General features: G+C 40.6%; 1 protein-coding gene across 1 annotated transcript in view; it reads right to left on the reverse strand.

The window, feature by feature from the left end:
- Positions 1-22,708, reverse strand: part of PSME4 (proteasome activator subunit 4) — a 2,990,260-nt gene that overhangs the window by 2,152,526 nt on the left and 815,026 nt on the right. The window contains exon 11 of the mRNA XM_044055122.1: positions 17,386-17,572. Within this exon, the coding sequence (XP_043911057.1) occupies positions 17,386-17,572 (187 nt within the window). The remainder of the gene's footprint in view (positions 1-17,385; positions 17,573-22,708) is intronic.

Here is a 22,708-nt window from a genome sequence, read left to right on the forward strand (position 1 = left end):
TCTTGAGGTTGCTGTAAAGGGTGATAATTTTTGTAAGTATGGGTGTGTTTTCAGGTTGGTAGAGAACTTTATGTGCTACTATTAGCTGATTGTACTGAAGTTGGACAGGCAATTCTAGCCACCCTAGATTCTTTAGGTTCAAACAGTGGTATGTTTTGTATGCTTCTCCAGTGGCAAATCTAGCAATATGATTAAAGCAGCTAGAGAGTTTATTAAGGTCAGATTTACTCAAGTTTGTGAAGAGGGGGGATGCATAAAGGAGGGTGGAAAGTAGATGTGTACGGGCAACTGCCGTCCTAGCTAGTGGAGTGAGAAAAGGTTTGATCTTGTATAGTGAGCCAAGTTTTTTATTAACTTTTTTAATAGTTTAAAATACATATCAAACTTAAAGTTAATATTGACTGTTGCACCTAAGAGTTTGGTACAGGGATCTGGGACAATAACAGTGCCACTGTTAGATTTTATAGTAAAGGTTGGAGCGGAAGCATTACGAGTGGGACAGAAAAGCAGTAGCTTTGTTTTGTTAGGATTTAATAGGAGACATCGATTACAGAGCCAATTTTTGACAGTATTAAAAACATTTTGGGATAGAGTCTGCAGACTTAAAGGGGAAGTGGCAGAGCAAATCAAAGTGGAGTCATCTGCATATTGAATGCAGGTGGCTGTTGGGATGACTGTGTACAGGTAATTAATAAAGATAAAAAATAATACGGGTCCTAATATAGAGCAGTGAGGGACCCCAAGGGTGATAGATAGAAGGGAAGATAGTTTGTTCTGCCATAGTACAGCCTATTGTCTATCACTCAGACAAGATTTTGAGCCACTGGATAGCCTGGACATCTAGGGGAATAGTTTTAAGTGTGTGTATGAGTAGTTGGTGGTTGACCATGTCGACGGCTTTGGAGAGATCAAGAAAGAGGGCAGAAGAAAGCTTACTGTCATTTCAGTTTTGATTAATAACACTGGAGAAGTAGAGGAGGGTCGTGGCTGTACTGTGGAATGGTCTGAAGCCATGCTGTGAGTTAGCCAGGAGATTTACTGAATGAGATGGCTCAGGAGTTATTTATGGATGCACTTCTCCATAATTTTAGCCAGGGGTGACAAAATAGCTACAGGTCTATAACTTGACAGTTCAGTGGAACTGCCCCTTTGTGGAGTGGAATAACATGAGATGTCTTTCAGATGGAGGGGACAGTAGCTTCTGATATAGTTCTATTGATCAGGACAGAGATAGGGTATGCTATGGCATCCACAGCGTTTTGTAGATACTCAGCTGGGAGGAGATCCACTGCAGCGGTGGTAGGTTTCAGTTTCTTGATTAGGGCACTAAGTGATGTGGAAACTGGTTGAAAGTTAAAGGGGAGTTGAGAACTAGGTGCATTGGTGTTAGGACTTGGGCAACTGGGAGATAGTTGGTCAGCTAGTGACCGGAAAAAACACAAAAAAACGCAGACAGTAAGAAAAATTGTTTACTGGTGCATCCGGTACCACGGTTTATGCCTTCAAAGAATAATTAATACACCATACAGCACATATTTTATACATACCTTAATTGCATAATGAGTCACCTAATTAATTAACCAGTCAGTTCCCATTACCTTCATATTAAACATTTAAATTGCACGTATAAATATTTTAAGTGACATTGCACTTATTTTAAAAAACAATAATGATCCACTATCTGTGAAAGAATATTATTATTTGTTATATTTTTATATAGTTTACATTTTAAAACCCAATGCAGACAATGAAAATAATATACCTCTTACCCCACATTTAAATTAATATTCATATTTAACCCCCTAGGATATAAAGTACCAAAATTAATAATACATTTTGTTTCTAATGACATTAAACTGCTCAAAAATTCTTTGATTTATGTTTCAGGTTTTTAAATTAGGCATCATATATGTGGCTGATTGGACATGATTTATGATTTTATTTTTGCATTTGTTATTAACCAAGATACATATATGCTTTACACTGAGTGAAACATGCTTAATGTCACCTATTGGTGAAATGTTCTGATTTTACTGTTTTATTGGTTGAGCAGTCACCAATAAGATATTGTTCGTCAACCGAGAGCATAGGACTTGAAATTTAGAATTTTTAACTCAGGAATGGGTTGTTTCTTAAATATATTGTTTAAATATTCTGACATATGATTGCATGAGTGAACATCTCCTACTACTGGCTGCATACTTAGTTCCAACTTGCTATTGGTAGTTGGTGTATATAAATTGCAGCTATTGGTTATTCATTTAGATTTGAAGAAGGACTGTTCTAGTACAAAAGTGTTTATCTGTTTTTATTCTAATGTTGATATTAAAGGACTTTACCCTCGACCAGGTGGCTGCACGGAGAATTTCCTCCGTTTTTTTAACAGATTCTCCAGATAGTCATTCTTTGGTGGTCTGTTTTTATATATATATATATATATATATATATATATATATATATATATATATATATATATATATATATATATATACACACACACACGCACACACACACACCCTATCCACAGCCCTTTTTTTCCATTTTTGCACATGGGGTCAGGGTTTCACTTTAACAGTGATAATCATATAGAGCAACAGTTTATACTGCTGGGTGGCTCGCCCTGCCACAGTTCTTATATGTACACACACACACACACACACACAGACATATATATATATATATATATATATATATATATATATATATATATATATATATATATATATATATATATATATCTATATATGTATATATATATATATATATATATATACATACATATACATACATACAGAGAGAGAGATAAATAGATATATATAGGTTCATGGGTGTGTACTAGGCTAATGGTCCTGGAACCTTTACAAGCCTAGCCCATAGGATTACTCTGGCATCATGCCACCAGACCTTAGTTCCCAGTGCCTCTCTGTCAAGTAGAGCCACTGGAGTGATCCCCAAGGTGAATTTTCCATTTCCCATCCACTCATCAAGATTTCTCTTGAAGAGGGCCAGTGAGGTGTTCCGCTTGACATGTATGGGAAGTCTATTCTATAGCATGGGCAGTCTTTGGGTTATGAACCTGTCCCTCCAGCTTGTTCTGTTGATTGTGGTAATGAGGTTGAGGTCTCAGGAGCGTGTAGTGCGGAGGGATTGAGATTTCATTAGATGTAGCATTTCTAACAGAGCTGGGTCAGACATGGCTTTGTAAGTAAAGCAGAGATCGCTTCACAGTAAGCAATGTGAGACATAGAATAGTTGGAGTTTTTTGAGTCTGTCCATATAGGACAAATGTTTAAGGCCTAAGATCCTCTTTGTGAGGTATTTCTGCTACCTCTCCAGTTGTTGTGGGTGTCAAGTGAGCTACATGCCAAATTGGGCATTGTACTCGAATGGCCTAATGAGGTCCGAGTAGAGGGAGAGAATCACCTCTTTCTCTCTGGATGCAAAATGCTTAGTAATGAGATGTGCCACATAGAAGGACTTTCTGACCACAGGGGCAATGTGGTGGTCAAAAGAGAGGTTGCTGTCAACCTGTGTTCCCATATCTCTTATGACGCCTTCTGTGTTCAGTGGACTACCATCGATGCGGTAATTCATAGGAACTGGGTTTTTCCCAAAGGGGATGACGACACATTTTTTGGCATTGAGCTTAAGGACATGGTTCTGACACCAGTCATTGGTCTTAAGTGAGACCTTTCTGTAGGATGTCAACATCACTTGGGGAGTTAATTATGGCTCCCAACTTGCAATCGTCTGCGAACTTTGTCAGCCAGAGTCCTTTCGTGTTGGCCTGGACTTCAGAGAAGTAGATACCAAACAGGAGAGGATCCATGACCGAACCCTGTGGAACTCCACTCGTGACTGGTTGACAGTCTGACTCGGAGTCAGCTACTTTCACACTGTGGGTTCTATCTGTGAGCCAGTTTGCAACCCACCTAGTGATATAGGGGTTGATGCCTAGCTAGGTGAGTTTTTCTATGATTCCTGAGTGGGGAATGGTATCAAAGGCTTTGGCCAGATCAAGATAGGCTGTATGAACCACCATGCCTTCATCCACAGCTCTGGTGACTGACTCAAAGAAGTCGACTGGGTTGAGCAGGCATGATCCATCCTTCACAAAACTAAACTGTGTGGGACCAAGAGTTTGGAGGTTCCCTATATCTTTGTTTATTAGGTCCATGATGATGCGTTCCATAGCTTTGCATATCAGACTTGTAAGGCTAATGGGGCGATAGTTCCCAGGGTCTGTAGACGCTCCTTCTTTGTGGAGAAGGATGACTGTAGCAGAGCGCCGTTCGGTACAGACAAAGCCTGAGGTGAGGCTGAGACTGAACAGGGCGCACAGGTGAGGTGCCAATTCACTCTGTAGTTTATGTAGAACATAGCCAGGGATACTGTCAGGTCCCACAGAAGCTGTATTCTTGGCCTTGGACAGTGTTGTTTTAACCTGTGCAACAGTAATACTGGGTGCCTGGCAATCTACTGGTATTGTGATTAGTCCTTTGGTGAGGGAGAGAGGGGTAAAGTTGGCAATGAATCTGTCGGTCAGTATATTAGCAATATCTGTTGGCTCGGTATACGAAGTGCCACTGTGCAACAGCTCCGAGCAAATCTGGGTATTGCAGTGGAGATTCTTTACATAACTATAGAAGGCCTTGTGGCTGTCTTTACTATCTGCTGCAATTCTGTTTTCATAGCTAGGATTTGATGAGGGATCTAACTTTCTGTTGAGGCTGATAAGGGAGTTTTTTTAGTCTTGGGACTTCACCTTATTTCTCATCAGTTTCCTCCTTCTGTTGTAGAGTTTGTTTATGGCAGGTGACCACCAGATTGGCTTCCTTTTTTTGGAGGTTGGAGGAGAGCATCTTGGTTCTATTGGGTATGGCGAGATCCATGCATTTGTGTACATGTTCATATAGGGCATTAGTGTAGGATTCGGCGGTCATGCAGCTGTTCTCCAACTGCATGGGTGACGTGAAGTTAGCCATCTCTGTTTTTAAATTCCAAAGTTAGCTTTGGAGAAGTTTTTTATGGTGGTTACTTTTACGGGGGGGGGGGGGTGCGGATTTCCAAGGTGATTAATTTGTGGTCGGATCTAACCAGGGAGGAGTTGACTACTGGTACAGAGCAACGATCACCCATGTTGGTAATGACCAGGTCAAGGATGTTGCTACCTCTAGTGGGGGTAAGAATGAGCTAGTCCAGGGCATTGGAATTAATGAATTCTAGGAAACGTTGGGCAAGTGTATTGGTACAAGAGTAGTTTTCCCAGTTAATGGAGGGGTAGTTGAAGTCGCCCAGTATGAGAGTGTTAGGTTGGACCCTAATATTCTCCAGGATGCTTAGGAACATGGAGTGCGAGTCTTGAGTCATGGTTGGGGACCTATAGCAGGCTACGACCTGAATCGCTGTCTTAACCAATGTTAGCTGCCCCTGAAGTATCTCTGAACTATACATATCTATAAATCTATCAATATATTTATATATCTATATATATATATATATATATCTATATATATATATATATCTAGGGAGACACAGAAAGAAAAATATATGGATATATATATATATATATATATATATATATATATATATATATATATGGATATATAGATATATACAGATATATATATATAATAGATATAGATACAGAATGGTTGACCTGCGTCAGATCAACAATCCCTGGGTACAGGAATATTCCCTTTCCTGAGGATTGTGCGATCTTGGAGTTAGTATATATAATTAGCATGATGTGTGTGTGTGTATGTGTGTGTGTGTGGGGGGGGGTGCAGAGGGAGCTTCCCACCCTGCAAAAACACTCGTTTTTGGTTTCGCCTGCTCTTGGGTTAATCCTTGGAGAATGCTCAGTACTTAACGTTCTGTTTTTCAGCATCAGTGTTATGGATATCAGTCTTGTGTCTGTTTGTTTAAACAGAATGTATTTGTGCGCACACACACACACACACACACACACACACACACACACACACACACACACACACACAAAATACGGAGCCATTCATTTCATGAAATATTCAGAATATCGAAAAACATTTCCTACTGGCTTAAGGGATTGAATACTCCTATTACCCAACAATAATGGCATCTGTTTGGTGGGTAGTCAGGGTACAGTGGGGAGTGGGAATTTGCCCTTTCCCCATTGTTCTGCTATCTCAGAGTTGGCATACATAAGTTGGGGGAGGGGTGGGCTAGCTCTCCATATAAAAACAGATTTTAGTGTTTTCATGTGTTTTTCTATGTGAGTTTCAGTCTTTTTAGATCAATGTTTTGGGTTTCAACATTTAATTGCTTAATTGACAAAGACCCTATATTAGCAGTTGTCAGAATGGTAGCATAGTCTCCTTTTTGTAGGGGATATATTATTTTTTGACCATGGTTTTGTAACACAGTCAAAAATTCATTCGGTTTCACCTTTGCATATCTGGGAACCAATGGGTCTTGTGTTTCTGAAGATATGGGTGTGCTTTCAGGCTTGTGGTAACCCTGACTTTTTCAAGACAGCCCATAACCTATAATTTTGGGTTTAGGGTTGGGTTACTCTTCCATCCCTTGGATTTACAGGAGTCTTGTACATAGCGTGTAAGATGGGCAACGCAAGTCTCCAAACGGAACTGTTCTCTTTTTCACTACTGTTGGATGTCTCCCATCCTCTGATTTGGGGCTTTATGGCAAAAGGTAGGTAACACTGCTGGTAGCCTCAGAGGAGGATTTCTTCTTCTTAATGCAGTTGTTGCACAACTCTGGGAGGACCTCTGTATTTAGTGGTAAGCCTCTTATTGGTGGCCTTATTCCAACTGACTTTAATCTTGTGTCATGATTTATGTTAAGTGATTCAGTTAATATAAATGGGCTATGTAGCCAAGTTAAATGAAACAATAATTTATGTTAAACAAAACAATGGAAAATCCAACTACTATAGTAATGCCATGTTACTGTGTCAACATGAGAAATCAGAGAAATCCAGTTTTAACATGAATACCCCATTACAGCCGAGTGACGTCTATAGGCGGTTCTGCAGTTGCCTCCTACTGCTCCTCTAGATGTCAAATATTGCCTGTTCATATCTGCATTAATAATTCCAAAACCATGATACACACAAGGTAACGGAATATTTTGTCTTGAAGCATGTGTGATGGCAAACAACTGTATTTATATTTGACCTCTCTCAATGAGTATTTTCTAGAAATGTAAGGCGATAACTTCATTTTTTAAAGGCTTAAGCCACGCCCACTGGGAGTTAAAGGCACACACTCAAAAGAGCTGTACTAAACCTTCCCTCCATATTTCTTAAGCTGCAGCATTAAGACCTTTCCTACCAGTAATCATCACCACACCTCTTCTCATCTCTTCCGAGGAGATGGAAATACTTCAATAACAGCGCAGAATGAGTAGTGTACTTGTGAGAGTTACAGTGGAAGACAGAGCAGTTTACGGCACCAACAATGAGGAAGAGGTAAGGCTGACAATATCAAACTTGAAGAAAGACCCTGGGGCCTGAAAGCCTCACTGGCAAGCTTTATCAGCATATGGACAATGTCAAGAGGTCAGACCTTCTTACAGTCTTTATAGGTATTAAAAAAGAAGGGTAGGTGCCACCATCAAGGATGTCTGCAGCCCTTCGTTACAGTTCAAACCAATGAAACCAAAAAGTCAACTCTAGCTATGTTGCAGGTGACCAGAGTTACACAAGCAGCAAGGGCACACATAGGAGAGAAATGGAAAAGGGAGGGTAGCAACTCTGTCTAACCACTTGGGGGACACATAGCAGGAGAAATAGGTATGGCACCCCAGTTACAACTGCTGAATATACACAACTGCACTGTATAAGCACTCACATGAGTGCATGGATCATGCTACCCCAAACAGAACCAAGATGCTACCCTCCAGAAAAAGGAAGCCAATCTGGTGGTCCCCTGCCATAAACAAACTCTACAACAGAAGGAAGAAACTGTTGCAAAAGAGAGTAAAATCCCATGAGTGGAGAAGCTCCCTGGTCAGCCTCAGTAAGAAGCTGAGATCCCTTATAAGATTCGCCAAAGCTAGCTACGAAAACAAAATCGCCACTGATTCTAGGAACAACCACAAAGCATTCTATAGCTATGTCAAGAATCTCAATGGCAACACCCAGATCTGCTCTGAGTTATAGCACAATGGCACGAAAATTACAGAACCAACTGATATTGCCAACATCCTGGCAGATAGGTTCAGTGCTAACTTTACCCCCCCCTCTAACCCCCTAAAGGGCCCATATCTATACAGACAGAATGCAGAGTCCCTGTAATCACAACTATGCAGGTAAAAGCTGCACTCTTTAAACCCAAAAACACAGCATCCATGGGACCAGACAACATCCCAGGCTGCGTTTTACACGAACTTCAGAACGAACTGGCTCCCCACCTAAGTACCATGTTCAATCATAGCCTCAAGCCAGGCTTTGTGCCCACTGAATGGCGCACAGCAACAGTTATCCCACTCTAAAAAGGGGATGCCACCACTGATCCTGGGAACTATCATCCTATTAGCCTGACTAGCCTGGTCTGTAAGGCCATGGAACGTATCATCATGGAACTCAAACAAAGACACTGGTAACCTCCAAGTTCGGGTTTGTGAAAGGCAGATCATGCCTCCTGAACCTGATCGACTTTTTCGAGGCAGTCACCAAAGCCGTAGACGTGGGTAAGGTGGTTCACAAAGCCTATCTTGACCTCGCCAAGGCTTTCGACACCATCCCCCATTCCAGAATTATAGCTAAACTCACTAAACTAGGTATAAATCCCTATGTCACAAGATGGGTAGACAACTGGCTCACTGACAGAACCCACACTGTAAAAGTTGCCGACTCCAAATCTGACTTCAAACCAGTGACAAGTGGAGTACCACAGGGTTCAGTCCTGGGACCTCTCCTGTTTGGTATCTACTTCTCTGAAGTACAGGCTAACACAGAAAGCCTTTGGCTAATGAAGTTCACAGATGACTGCAAATTAGGAGCCATAGTAGAGTCCCCAAATGATTTGGATATCCTACAGAAGGTCCTCACTGAGACAGATGCCTGGTGTCAGAGCCATGACCTTAAGCTCAATGCCAAAAAGTGCAGGGTCATCCCCTTTGGTAAAAACTCTGTACCCACGAACTACCACATAGGCAGCAGTCTACTTAATGCCAAATGTGTGATGAGAGACCTTGGGACCCAGGTGGACAGTAGTCTTTCCTTTGATAATCACATTGCCACAGTAGTCAGGAAATCCTTCTACGTAGCACATCTCATCACAAAAGGGTTTTCATCTAGGAAAAAAAAGAGGTCATTGTTCCCCTCTACTCAAACTCATTAGACCCATTATACAGTACAACACCCCTTTTGGAATATACCTCACAAGACATCTGCAGCAGCTGGAAAGGCCACAGAAGTACCTCACAAAGAGGATTACTGGCCTCAAACAGATGCCCTACACTGACTGTCCCAAAAAACACCAACTTTACTCCGTAGCATATCGCCTACTCTGAGGTGATCTCTGCCTAACATATAAAGCTATGTCAAACCCAGAGCTGTTGGACATGCTATACCTAAAGAAATCGCAATCCCTCCGAGCTACACGCTCTAGGGACCTAAACCTTGTCACCACAATAAACAGGACATGCTGGAGGGATAGATTCCTGTCCCAGAGGGTTCCCATACTCTGGAACAAACTACCCATCTATGTCAAGCAAAGTTCCTCATTAGCGCTCTTCAAGAAAAATCTTGATGAGTGGATAGGAAATAGGAAATACACCCCGGGGATTACTTCTGTGGCATTGCTCGACAGGGTTACAGGAAAATAACTTTCTTGGGTGGCGTAAGCCAGGGAACCTTGTTGGCTAGGCTTACTTAGGCCCTTGGGCCGATGGCCTAGTACCTACCTATGAACCTATTGTTTTTTTTTGGGGGGGGGGGGGCAAAAAATCAAGAAAGCCAAAACATCACATGGGTTCGTGTAGGTCAATTACACTACTGAACACAGACAGCAACATTTTTATGAGTATTTGGGTGGCCAACTTGCACAACACTAAGTTGATGTGAATGACCAGTGTTTTATTTTGGACAGATGTGCAATGGATAGTGAGAAGCAGGCACTGCTGCTACGGGGAGAGTTCATCAAGAAGATACCCCCACCCCACTTCTCTTCCTAAGACTGAATGTGGACACAGATTTTGATAATTTACATTTGAATTACACGTTCTTGTTGTTCAGAGTCTTCTGGTTTCCTTATCAACTGGTTTGGATTTTAAAAAATATGTATAAGAGATCCTCAACAGTAACTGATATTAGAATATTTCTGATGCACTAAGTTTATGTCAAGGATAGAAAGAGGCGTGACCTGTTTAGCCTCTTGTCTTGCAATAGAGAGAAGCGTGACCTGCTTAGCCTCTTGTCTTGGCAACTGACTCAGTGACATAGTCTCTTAGAGAAACAAATTCAAAAGAAAAGACTGTACTTAATGGGAGTCTACACGAGGTACATCTGTTTGATGACCTGTTAATTTTTCTAAGTAATCCTGATACCTTCCCTCCTCCCTTTCATGAGAATTATTGAGATGTTTTTAAGAGATTGCTAAGAATGCAATCAACTCATATAAAACAGAGGTTTTGTTTGTCAACTATATTCCATCTGACAGGATTCAAGCAAAATACCCACTTTTTTGGGCAATTTTAACTACATTAAATACTTGGAGAGGTTAGGCTACAGCAGTCAGTCAATGAAGTACGCACCCTTAACTACTTAGTTTGTAAGGTAACACATGAAGTTACTGTACAGAGGTGAAGACAATTAACATTGGACAGCAGTGGTAAGAATGATGCTTTTCCCCATATCTTTATGGATTACTAATACTGTGCCCCTTGAGAGTCAAACATGTGGTGCATATGTGGCGCTTACAGATGCTGCTACTGCTGTTAGGTGGCCAGCCAAACCCCAAGCTCTGGAAACTTTTCACTTGGGGACCCCAATTACTCAGGTGACCCAGAAAAGCCAGATTCAAACAAACATAGCTGGATAGCAAAACATTTGATCTGGCTTCTTTGGCAGGATCATTTGGTGTCTATGCCACAGAAGGCTCTAGACTTAAAGTCAGACCCCATTTGCTGGATAAACTGTGGGTTGGTTGAGGATCTAACTAGGGTGTGAAGTTCAAGTTGTTCTGTATACATTACTGGCTATATGGCTATAAACTCCTGACAGACAAAGTGGTGCAGAAAACACGCAGGCACCCAGGGCTACCTCCATGGTGTATGGGGGGCAAGGAGTCAAAGAGATGTATTAAGGTTGAAGAGAGGCAGCTGACTTTTTGGACTTAAAACAACTGTATTCATTTTAGGACATGGTTAAGCTCTTTGGCCTTTTCCATAAAGATTTCTATAAGTATCTTCAAAACAGGCATCTGACTGTTGAATGGAGTGGGCTTGATCTAAGTCTAATGAGCTGGCCAAATGTTTTGTGAACTCAAGTTTCACACATACTTTCACATTTAATGAAGATCCTGTTGGCACTGGAGAGTTCGACCTCCTTCCATCTGAAAGATGCAGGGTAGTGGGTTAATCTGAAAATGCAGGGTACAACTTATGGAACCTTTTGTTGATAAACTAATATCTGTCCAATGGGTTATTTATATATGAAAACAAGTTTTTGTACCTCTCATAGGCTGTCATTAATGCATTTGACAGCTTCTGTGTGTCAGCAGTGTGACTTGTCAGTAAAAGGGCTCAAGGAACAACTTCTGCTCCTGTGAGTAACTGATTTCTAGACTGGGACAGAAAGACATTTCTAAATATTTTTGGAGGTTTCATTGGTACTCAGTAGGGAGTTACTGTAGTGCAGGCATGATATACTTAGTGAGATGCCTAATTATGAGAAGGGGTACTTCAGATTTTGACTGACTACAGCAAAGATATGCATCATGTGGACTTGAAATCAAAGGGATCACCAGCAGTGCAGTTTTGGTTAAGAATGAGCAACTACAGAGTTCCATGATTAATTCAATTTAGTGAAGGTGCGGGGTGGTACTCCTGAAGCATCTTCCCAGTAGCTGAAGTGCCTATTGATATTACAGTGACAACACATTAGACTGAGTTTCCCTTGCATGGGTGACTGCCTGTTTGATGTTTCCTAAAATATCAAAACATATAGGGTACTATGAGTATAACGTTTGAGCAAACGAACTGTAAAGTAAGTGATATTTTACATAAATTTCCACGTCTTTGATAGAGAGCAAAAACATACCAAATCTTTTTCAAATGTTAAAATAAAACCTAAAAGCAGGATACAGTGAACATAAAGTTAGTATATTTTTAATTTTTTTTTGAGTTTCAGTATTTTTCTATAAATGGACACAAAGATATAATTTTTCCAACTTTTCTAAAGAAATGGAAAGGGATTTAAAACAAAATTAGAGGCCAGTTGAGAATTAGTACATGCAGCTTAACAGGTTTCCAGAATTTTTCAAAAAAAAAAGAAATCATATTTTGCACCTGCAATTTTCCCAGATATAGAAAATCATCTTTTAACATTAAGAAAATGTAATAAAACCTCATCCCCCACCAACAATTAAAATAAATCCAACAAATGGACTATGTGTAATCCAGTATAGAAGTTTTGGTTATACTACAAGAGGTCCACATTTGTAGATCTGTGTACAGTCCTGAATATCAATAGCAAACTTGTCAAACTCCAATTTCTTCATGTCTTCCCTCTTTACCAGAAATGTTGCTATCCTGTGGCAGGTTTATATTAGATATAGTCTAAAATCAGCTCAAACAAGATCCCAATGAATCTGCCAACAAAGTAAAAGACCGCATTCATACATCTCAGTACACTTGTGTAAGGGATCTATATCAAGTTATTAAAAAACTACACTGCTGAAATCCATATGGTCAACAATGCAGCTAAAGCCACACAACACCCACTAACAACACAATGTATTTGCAGGGGGAAATCCCTCTACACCCCCACCCCCCCTAATATTTATTTAGACCAACTCCAAGAATGCACAACATACTGCACTGTGATCTCAGTCAGAACTATATAGGTTTTGACAATTTGGTCCTTTGACAAACTGAGAAAGACCCACGGTGTATGAACTTACCATAACCATGGATGTCCTTCTGCACTGTTGCAGTATTCCCAATACTTTTGGGTTATCCTGCCAAACGCAACCTGGTATCCGGCCAGTGTACCAAAGCCAAAAACCTTCTTGACACCCAGTATATTTGGCATATGACTTCAGCTCACAGGCGTAGGGCTACATAAGCAGGCGTATGGGCCTAAGATCCTCAGAATATCTAGACCAAGGAGAACCCTTGAAAAAGCCTGAGAGTACCAAGTAAAAAAAGCATGTCAAGGTAAGAGGGTGGGAGGGTAACTACCCACCTTGGTCCAATAGCACAGGAAGAGAAAAAAGATGGGGAAGGTGGAAGGGAAACAATACAGCAAAACTGTACGATACTCTTTCTCAGATCATTGTTGTAGTTTTCAAATACTTTTGGGTGACCCCCAAAGATAAGTTATTGAGGAAGGCAGAATTGGGGATAGGAGTGCAGTCTACCAGTCCAAACAGGACATATCTACCAAGAAGGTTCTAGATCTGGAAAAAATACATCTATTCTGTAATGCTCAGTGAAAGTGTGTGCTGAAGTTCTGGTGGCAGCTTCAAGGACAGATGTGGAATCAATGTCTTTGAATAAGACACCAAAAGGGGAGTCTCCTCTAGTGAAAATGAGCTTTCACTCCAGTTGGCAGGGTCTTGATGTAGAGAGTATAACAGAAGGAAATGGACTTGGAAATCTCACTGGAGATAGGCAGCTAAGATTCTACCCATTTCCAAACAGACTATGTACATCCAAGAAGTGGAGATCCTCTCATCTCTAATTTGTGGGTTGGGGAAGAGATTAGCAATGGATAGACTGGCTCAGCGACAGTTCATTTACCACTCTAGGTATAAAGAAGGGATTAATCCTCAAGGAAAACCTGTCATTATAGAATATAAGAAAGGGTGGGGTCGCTAATAAGGCCTGCAGCTCAAACTCTTCTGGCAGGGCTAAAAGCAAGCAGTAGAACAGTTTTCCAAGTATAGAATTTTAGTGAAGCTGAAGCTGCTAGTTTAAAAATGTGACTAAGTTTTTCCCAGAACAAAAATCAGATCCCAGGGAGGAGGGATAGAATTCCTTTGATGGAGGAATATGCCAGGCCACTTTTGAGCAACTTGCACATGTATGACAAAAACAGTAGGTATACCACCTGACAGGGGTCCTCATTCTCCCTGTGACACCATATGGAAAATCTTTTCCACTTGGAGATGTAAAATGTTCTAGTGGTAGTTTTTCTCCCCTCCTGGAGTACCTAAAGCATGTCCACTGAAAATCGTTGTCTAAAAGGAATTAAGATTCTATCATCCAAAGAGGCAGGCTGACAGGCTGCAGGTTGGGGTGAATCAGAAAGCCCTTGTTCTGTGCAAGCCCATTTGGTGGGATAACTTGGAGTGACTGCCCCTGGTGAGATGGAATAGAAGGGGAACCAATGCTGCCTAAACCAAAAGGGAGTTTCCAACAAGACTTTGGGCTTGTCCCTCTGGATCTTCCCGAGAAACTTTGGGATCAGGAGGAGGGGAGTCATAAAAAGAACACAGCTGAAAAGCATAGCATCCATCTTTCAGGCCTGGTGACAAGGGTCCTGCTGCAGAACAGTCCGAGTTGTCTGTGCTGGTTGGAGGCAAAGAGATCTATCTGAGGGGTACCTCATTTGTGAACTATGCCCAGAAAATTCTCCCTGTGTAACATTCCCTCATGAGAGTCATCTCTGGATCTGCAGAGGAAGTCTGCTAGGGTACTGCCCTCCCAAAGGTATGTAAAACTGCTAGGGTACTGCCCTCCCAAAGGTATGTAAAACTGCCTGTAGGGACAGGATTACTTTTAGTGGCTATGTCCCATACCATCAGAGCTAGCCTGCATAGCTGATAAGACTTGCTGCCTCCTGTTTGTTAATGTACCACATGAACAATGTCTGTGGATACTTACAAGGGCCCAGAGCTCCAAAGGTGAGACAGCAACTGTATGGCTTGGAGAAGGGCTTTCATCCCCTTTACATTGATGTATTTTTTGAGCTCTGAAGTCCCCTGAAATATAGTGGCTTCTGTCTGTGCACACCAAGCCAGATTGGATGATTCTGTATGAAGGTCCTGGGTGGGTGTGGATGGTAGGAAGGAAACCACTGTATTGAGTTTCATATGAGAGATCCACTACCACATCTCCTTTAGAAATGGACCAATGTAAGAAAAATCTGTTAGAAATTTTGCATGGTTTTACCATTTTCTTACAGGTTTTTAAGAGTTAAGTAGCAGAAGGATCAAACAAAAGGTCCTCATGAAAATGGGAGTCCACTAACTTAGCCATGACATCTTCAGGGAGGGAATGAAGTCAAAGCCAGGCAAGCCTGTGGATGCCCAAACTCTGTAGCCTGAAAGGAAGCCTCTCCAGTGGAGTATCTGCCCACTTCGGTAGCACTGTTGCACACAGACAGAGTCTGGGATTTGGGTTCAGAATCTCAAAATCAGCAACAGCATTCAAGTTTCCCAAAACAGATAAAAGATATTTAAATATCTGTGTTTGGTAGTTTAAGGCTCTAAATGCAAGGGTGGCAGAGATGTAGACTTTTGACATATCTGTCTAAAGCTCTACTGTTGCTATCAGATTGGTTGGCTTATCTGTATTTTGAGAAAAAAAAAAGAGAGGAATCCGCTATATTATTTTTGTAAAGAAATTTCACCTCATCTGGGACCTTGCAGAACCAATATGTTTTTTTGGGTGCTGATGGTTGTGAATCTGGGTTAACAGATTTGGAGGTAAAAGCATTCAAGCAGGCTTACATGACAGTGGAAACAGCTGAAGGTTAAGGAAGCCCCTACTTCCAGTAATTCACAGTACATTTTTGGCACATCTGTGACCTGTTTAGTATCCCACTCAAAGTGTGGCATCATTCTGGTGATAGTTTCACCAAATAAAATCTCTAAGTGGGGAGTCTGGTGACAGGGTATCCTCCTCCTCATCTGAGGCCAGTTGCCCCAGAGAATATATTCGAGAGGAATAAGCTACCCCTTTCAAAGGGGTGGGGCAGGTGAAAGGAAATGGAGCAAAGGGAAGGACAAGGCTTCAAGAATAAGATGGGCTTTATAAAAGCCCAAAAAATCCTCACATTCTTTCTCATGCGACACTCACAAGGGAGAAATGTGTTTGGTCTTCTGAGTCGTCTTCTTTGAGGGGACGTCCACTTTAATAAAGTACAATGATGCAGTAGCTTGATGGACCTCAATAATGGAGCCAGGGACCCCTTTTCTAACTAATATTTGAGGTACGCCCTTCAGTCACTTGGAATTAATCACCTGGAGTTCTGGCTTCCCACCCGTAGCAATGGGAGTTTCATTCTCAGATATGCAAGAAAAAGATGCCATACTGGCCTCCATTGGGGGTCACTGTAATGGGTGACTCAGAAGGACTAGGACGTATACCGAATTCCTTCTACATCTTCAGTGGGGACATCAGAGTTGGACTGGGCAGCCATAGTGTCTGGTTTAATTTTTTGTACTTCTTTTTTGATGCAAGTTGGATGTCCAAGGCTAAGGGTTTAGTATTCTTGTTATATGTGAGGTGCTTGATATGTTGGGTCTCCAAATAGGTATTCAGGGAGACTAATTTAGTGCTAAGAGTTTTTGGGATAATTGACTGACAAATCTTACAGCTACAGTAATTCTGGTCAGTCCCTAAGCAAAACAAACCCTGACAGTGGTGGTCTTTGTAGGGGATTTGCATTTCCCTCTGTTAGCTGACATAAATAAATCTTTTACCAAAAATGAAGTAAAAAGAAGTTTCCCAATGGGGTACTTATCTGACCAAGCCCTGGCAGTGAGGGCAGCACAACAACCCGGAACTCAGACTGATATTAGTAATGCTTCTGTTTGGACAGGCGGCAAATACAGCCTGCGGATCTTATAACCACATATCCATCTATGCCCGCAGGCTGAGGTCATATGCCAAATGCACTTTGTCAAGAAGTGTTTTGGCTTTGGTACACCAGCTGGATGTCATGTCATCCTTAGAAGGATAACCCACAAGTACTGGAATATTGCAACAGTGATCTAAGGAAGGACATCTGCTGCAGCTTCAATGAGTATAAATATGAATTATACCAACCTCCCACAGCCTAACATATGCTGTTTATACACACAAACATTTTACACATTTCCATCTATACAAAATATTTATAAATTCATATGTGTGCGTACACACACACACACATACACATGCATCGAATGACCAGTTTGATTTTTTAATAGTAAGCTCTTAGCGTACCATACATTTGCTGAAATCATTAGGATCCACGCCAGGTAGAGCTCTAATCAACAAAGGCAACATGTGCGTTGGCCCTTCAGGAAACCACTTGTTCCGGGAAACAAGACTACGTGCTACTCCAATCACACAGCTCAAAGTTGCTGTAAGTTGATGAGGTTCTGTTAGCGTCTCCAGTGCAGGATATGTTCTACAAGATTAAGGAACAAGAAAACTAATTTTAATGGCAGTGAAATGCTTTTTTCAAACTAGTATCATATATTTGTTTAATTCACAAATGACAAGCACTACTGTTATGGGAAATACAACCCTTCCCAAAATCGCAGGTTAGAATGTGTACAGAAAAAAATCTTTATAAAGGGGAAGGTTGTTTAACTTTGTTAAAATACAGGTACATTACCCATCCCCCCAACCACCAGCACTTCATTTGACTACCAGTCAGTTCACCTACATTTCAGAAATACTGGCTATTAAATAAGAATGGTTGGAGGAAGAGTCTGAAATGCAGCAGAAGTTTTTGAAAGATTTAGTGGCAAAAGTTCAAGTGGGAATGAAAGAACTGGGGAAAAACATGGTCTCTGCAGAGGGAGATAAAAGACATTTAAAAAGGGTAACTGTAATTAAACAAGGAGCACTGCAGTAAAGCTACACTCTGTCCATAAGCAGTTTGAAATCTAGCCTTTCAGCTGAGACATTATTAATTCTGCTTAGCATGGTATATATAGTACTATAGTACTGCTCAGTACAGTCATGCTCTGACCCTGACAGCTTGCAGAACTACTTTCAGATTATTTACAGGAAATGAGATAGAGAAACTTCAATTAGTGTTAAGAGAATGCAGGAAGTGTATCATATGTGGTAGTTCTCCACCAACAATCAGTATGTGTCCTCCTCTATGCATCTAACTGACAGGAAAGCTCTCCAAAGGGCCTCCACTGAGGACAAAGGAATTTCCTCAGTGCCTTGGATATGATTACTGGATTCCTTCACTGGGACATTTTGATATTATTCTGCAGGAAATTAGTGGAATCATTTTGCTTTTATTTTAGAAATGAAAAATAGAAACCTTTGTATCTAGAGCCATATCACAGAGTTCTGGCTTTGAAGATGAAATATTCTCCTTCACATGGTTTTATGTGGCAAGCATTTTTAAGAGACCCTCGAAGGAGGTTATGCATATGTTAAGGAAATAGATCACTGACTATCTAGACTAGGCGGCACCTCCACGCTGGATGGAGAAACATTGCTATGGAAGAAGCAAACTTCAACTGGATCCAAACTCTTATTGATGATTAATAGCTGAACATATTTGAGAAAGTAGTAATAATTTCCCAAGTCAATGCTTAGGCAATCAAAATTTTCCCTAAAATGTTTTTATTCTTTGATGCTTACATGCTGGAAATTAGTTCAGTCAGGAAATCCTTTCAAATAGGCTTTCCATGCAAAATCTAAGATCTGCTGCTATGGTCTTGTTGGGGGGCTGGAATTAAGAAAGATTGACTTGCCTGGTTGATCCACCAAGAAATATCTTTCTTCACAGAATGCAAGAGAGGGAATGGGAAGGGAAGAAAAAATGCTTACAGTGTTGGGCCCAAATTAATTTGCATTATCACTGAATTATCCTCAAGTGAAGTCTGGCATGTTGACTCACTATGAATGTTGATGCCAAGAACCCCAGGACTCTCAAGAGCTCTCTTGCGGAGGTAATCTGAAGATTTTCAGGTACAGTTAGTAGGCCTTCAGAAACTGAGCTTTGCTCAGAGAAACAAATGCCATCATGATGGAGGTGTGCAGAAAACATCTTAAAACACCAAAGAATGGTCTGGATCCAAGGCTGACTTTAAGGTCTCCTGTTTGGAAGAAGACTTAATTATGCAGTCACCCAAGAAGTGATAGATTATTGATGCCTTGGAGCCTGCAAAAGTTAGAACAGGAGCTAAACATTTTGTGAAAATCTTTAGGACTATGGATAAGCTAAATGGCAAAGTAGTAAAACTAAAATAGATCTCACTGCACAGAATCTTAAAAATTGTTTGAGCTTTGTATGAATAGGAATATGCAGACAAACATCCTTTAAGATCTAGAGTAACTATAAATTCTTGAGGAAAATGGGAGGAAGGAGATGTGATTTTGGAGGGGTAGTATCTTGAACTTTGGAACATTCAGAAAGGAGTTAAGCTTGGAGAGAGCTAAAATTGTTCTTCACATTCCCTCCTTTCTTGGTACCAGGAGATCTGGAGTAGAAACCTTTATCTTTATGCTACAGTGTAAGAGGTCCTATTTGCTTCCCTCAAGGTACAGATCTGAAATGATTGGTAAGATGAGATGTTGATCTGGAGAAAATTGACAGATTCCTAAAGGAATGAGAACAGAGTCCTACTAAAGCTTCTATCCATTTTCTATGAAGTCCAAAGCCCAACAGTCCACATTTATAAGCTTCCAAAGAGAGAAGAGAAACAGAAAATTTCTGACAACTTTGGAAGGAGGAGGGATGAGGTGGGGAGATAAAGCTGGATGAAGAAGGTAGCCAGATATTCATATTTTTAACAGAAAAGGAGATGTTTGGTCATTTAAAGTTGTAGTTTGATTTGTCTTGCTATTACATTATTTAGAAATGTGTTAACTTTTTGTTGTGAAGTCTTCTGAGGCTCATCAAAAAAATGGTCCTGACTTGGTGGGATACTTTCTCTGAAACACAGGAACAGGGCAATAAACAACTCCTTAACCCCATACACACAATCTTAACCCTGTACTCCAGTTTCTTAAAAATCTATAAATAACTGCCAAAAAGACTGTCTTTGTCTACTGGATTATTCAGAAGTTTGGCTTTCACATCATCTGGAAGAGTTTGAAGCCTTAGCCAAGCATATAAGAACTGAATTAATGGTAGCTGCTCTAGAAGAAGCATTAGCGCATCATATCTGCATTTTATAGAATGCCTAGCTACTTAAGAGGCATAGCTGATCATTGTCTTGTAAGGCAGACTTGGTGTCTGGCACATTAGAAACTTCTTTACCCAAAAGGCAAAGTAAGAATCTAGTTGTCTGTTTGATAGCTGATGGCTCTAAAGGAAGGGTGGGGCAAGTTTTCAATCCATGGTCCTACTATCCTTGTCATTAGGGAGAGCATTAGTACAGGATAACAGCTTAGATAATTTGTCAGATTTTTAAGAAATAATACCTGGATCTTTAAGTGTTTTTATTAAGGAACTTTTGAGTTTCTGATACTTTACAAAATCTGACTTCTTTGGTGCTGGGGGTTGAGTGTCTGGAGTTAAAGCGACAAGTGTCTTCAAGGGCATCTAATAATGGTGGGAGCAGAAGGTTTAGCGATCTCCATGTTCAGGAAGTCATAGCACTTTTTTTTTTTCAATTCTGACATTTGTTTGCCCTACCATTTGAAATGCTCTATCATCTTATGGATAGTATTACCAAAGGTAATCTCTACAAGGAGGGAATCACAAAGCATTGTGCTGCACAGCTCAGAATCAAAACTTAGAGGAAAATGCATTTGAGACGCATAATCAAGACCTTAGGACTATGAATTAGAAATTTTTCCTCAGAGGATTCCCTTTTTTTCTTACATGAGATAGTAGCAGATGGAAGAGGAAAAATTGGTAAGACTGAAAAGGCATGACAGCTTTAAAAAAAAAGTGACAAAAGTTTAACCACTCTTCCGCCTTTAATTCCCTGAGAGAAGGAGATGATGTAAGCAAGGTGGGAAAATCTGCTTTGTTTTTGTTTCCCTCCTTTTTTTTAGGAATCTCCAGAAAAATAGTATGAGGAGAGGTAAGAAGCTGAATATGCCTCCATGATGCCACCTGGAATGTCTTCCCAGGTTAACAATTGCAGAATTCCTCTAGTTCCTTACAACAATCATTCTTGGTTTTCCTTCATAACCAAATCAGTCACCTGGCTCAGTTGGTTTAGACATGTTCAAATTCTGCAGTGCCAACCTCCTGACGGTTCTCAGAGTACAAGAACCACAGCCACACTGTCCAAGGATTGATCGAGTGCCTCAATGGAGATGCCAGGCTCTGACTGATTAAAAGACGTAGGCATCTCTAATGACTTGGCCTCTTTATTTGATTTTTTTTTTTTTAATTTTCTTTTGAAAAGGAACATCAGATGAAAATGATTCAGACACCATCTGGCATAAGCTGAAGCATAAAGTTATTTATTTTCAATGTAAAGCTTTAATGAATTAAAGTGACTATATATGATCTTAAGAACAAAACAGTAAAACAGAACCATCCCTGTAGTCATGTTCAAGTCCTAAGCAAACCAACAGACATACAGTGAGCATATCTTTGTAGGACAGAGGTCAATCGTGGACGTATTTACCCTTTTCTCCTGACATGAAAGGCAAGTTACACCACAAAAAATAAATAAATAAATAAAAATAATGAAGAAAGGTTCCCTATGGGGTACTTGCATTCCACAAATTATTCTAATTGTAGCCAACCATATAGGCCACAGGTCAGATGTATGACACATGAGAAAGGTGCCTAAGCTTTTGCAGCTTGGACAGATGTACAGTATCTTTGGCAGGATACATTCTATAAATGAGGGATACTGTCACTTTGATTTAATGAAGAATACTAGTACTCTGCACTTCATCCAGAAACCACTTTTTCAATGACGTTTCCACTCCTCTCAGCAATATGCTGACCAAAGATAACTCACGCTAACTTCACTCACATACCAATTATGCTCATGCACTAGTCAGATCATGTAACTTCTGTCCTGACACCCAAATTGTAGAATTCATTCCCTGCTGATCTCTGTAACAAAGCAACACAATATTTTCAAACAGCAATTGCTCACTCACCTACAAATCCATTTGCATGTGTGTTGTTCATTTCCTAATAACAAACTCACCAAAACATAACTGCAGACCACTACTGACATGTATAACTTGTGACTTCAGATTTATAATAGCAACTTAGACTAATTCTTAACTAATCTTCTTCTACACCTGTTCAACCACTACCCCTTTATTTTCATCTTCACCTTCCCACCGACAAAACCAAATGAGCTAAAAAAATCAAGTAACTCCAATACTCTACAGATAAAGTACAGTTTTGTACCTACCATAAATGTAGATGTTCGAGGATTCCATTGCTGCAGTCCTGACTATTGGGGTATAGTCCCAGAGTATAAGGCTGGCGTCGGTCAGGCGTTAGGAGACTGGCACGTCGCGCGTCAGGGTACTAATCGCACGACGACCCGCCATATCCTCAGTCTTTTCTTGCCCCAGATGTCAGAAGACCCTAAAAAGACAAGCCCCAAAAAACCTGCACCAAAAACATGTACAATATATACAA

This window comes from Protopterus annectens, chromosome 1.part2 (genome assembly GCF_019279795.1).
Source record: "Protopterus annectens isolate FY-2018-M chromosome 1.part2, PAN1.0, whole genome shotgun sequence".
Taxonomy (NCBI): domain Eukaryota; kingdom Metazoa; phylum Chordata; order Ceratodontiformes; family Protopteridae; genus Protopterus; species Protopterus annectens.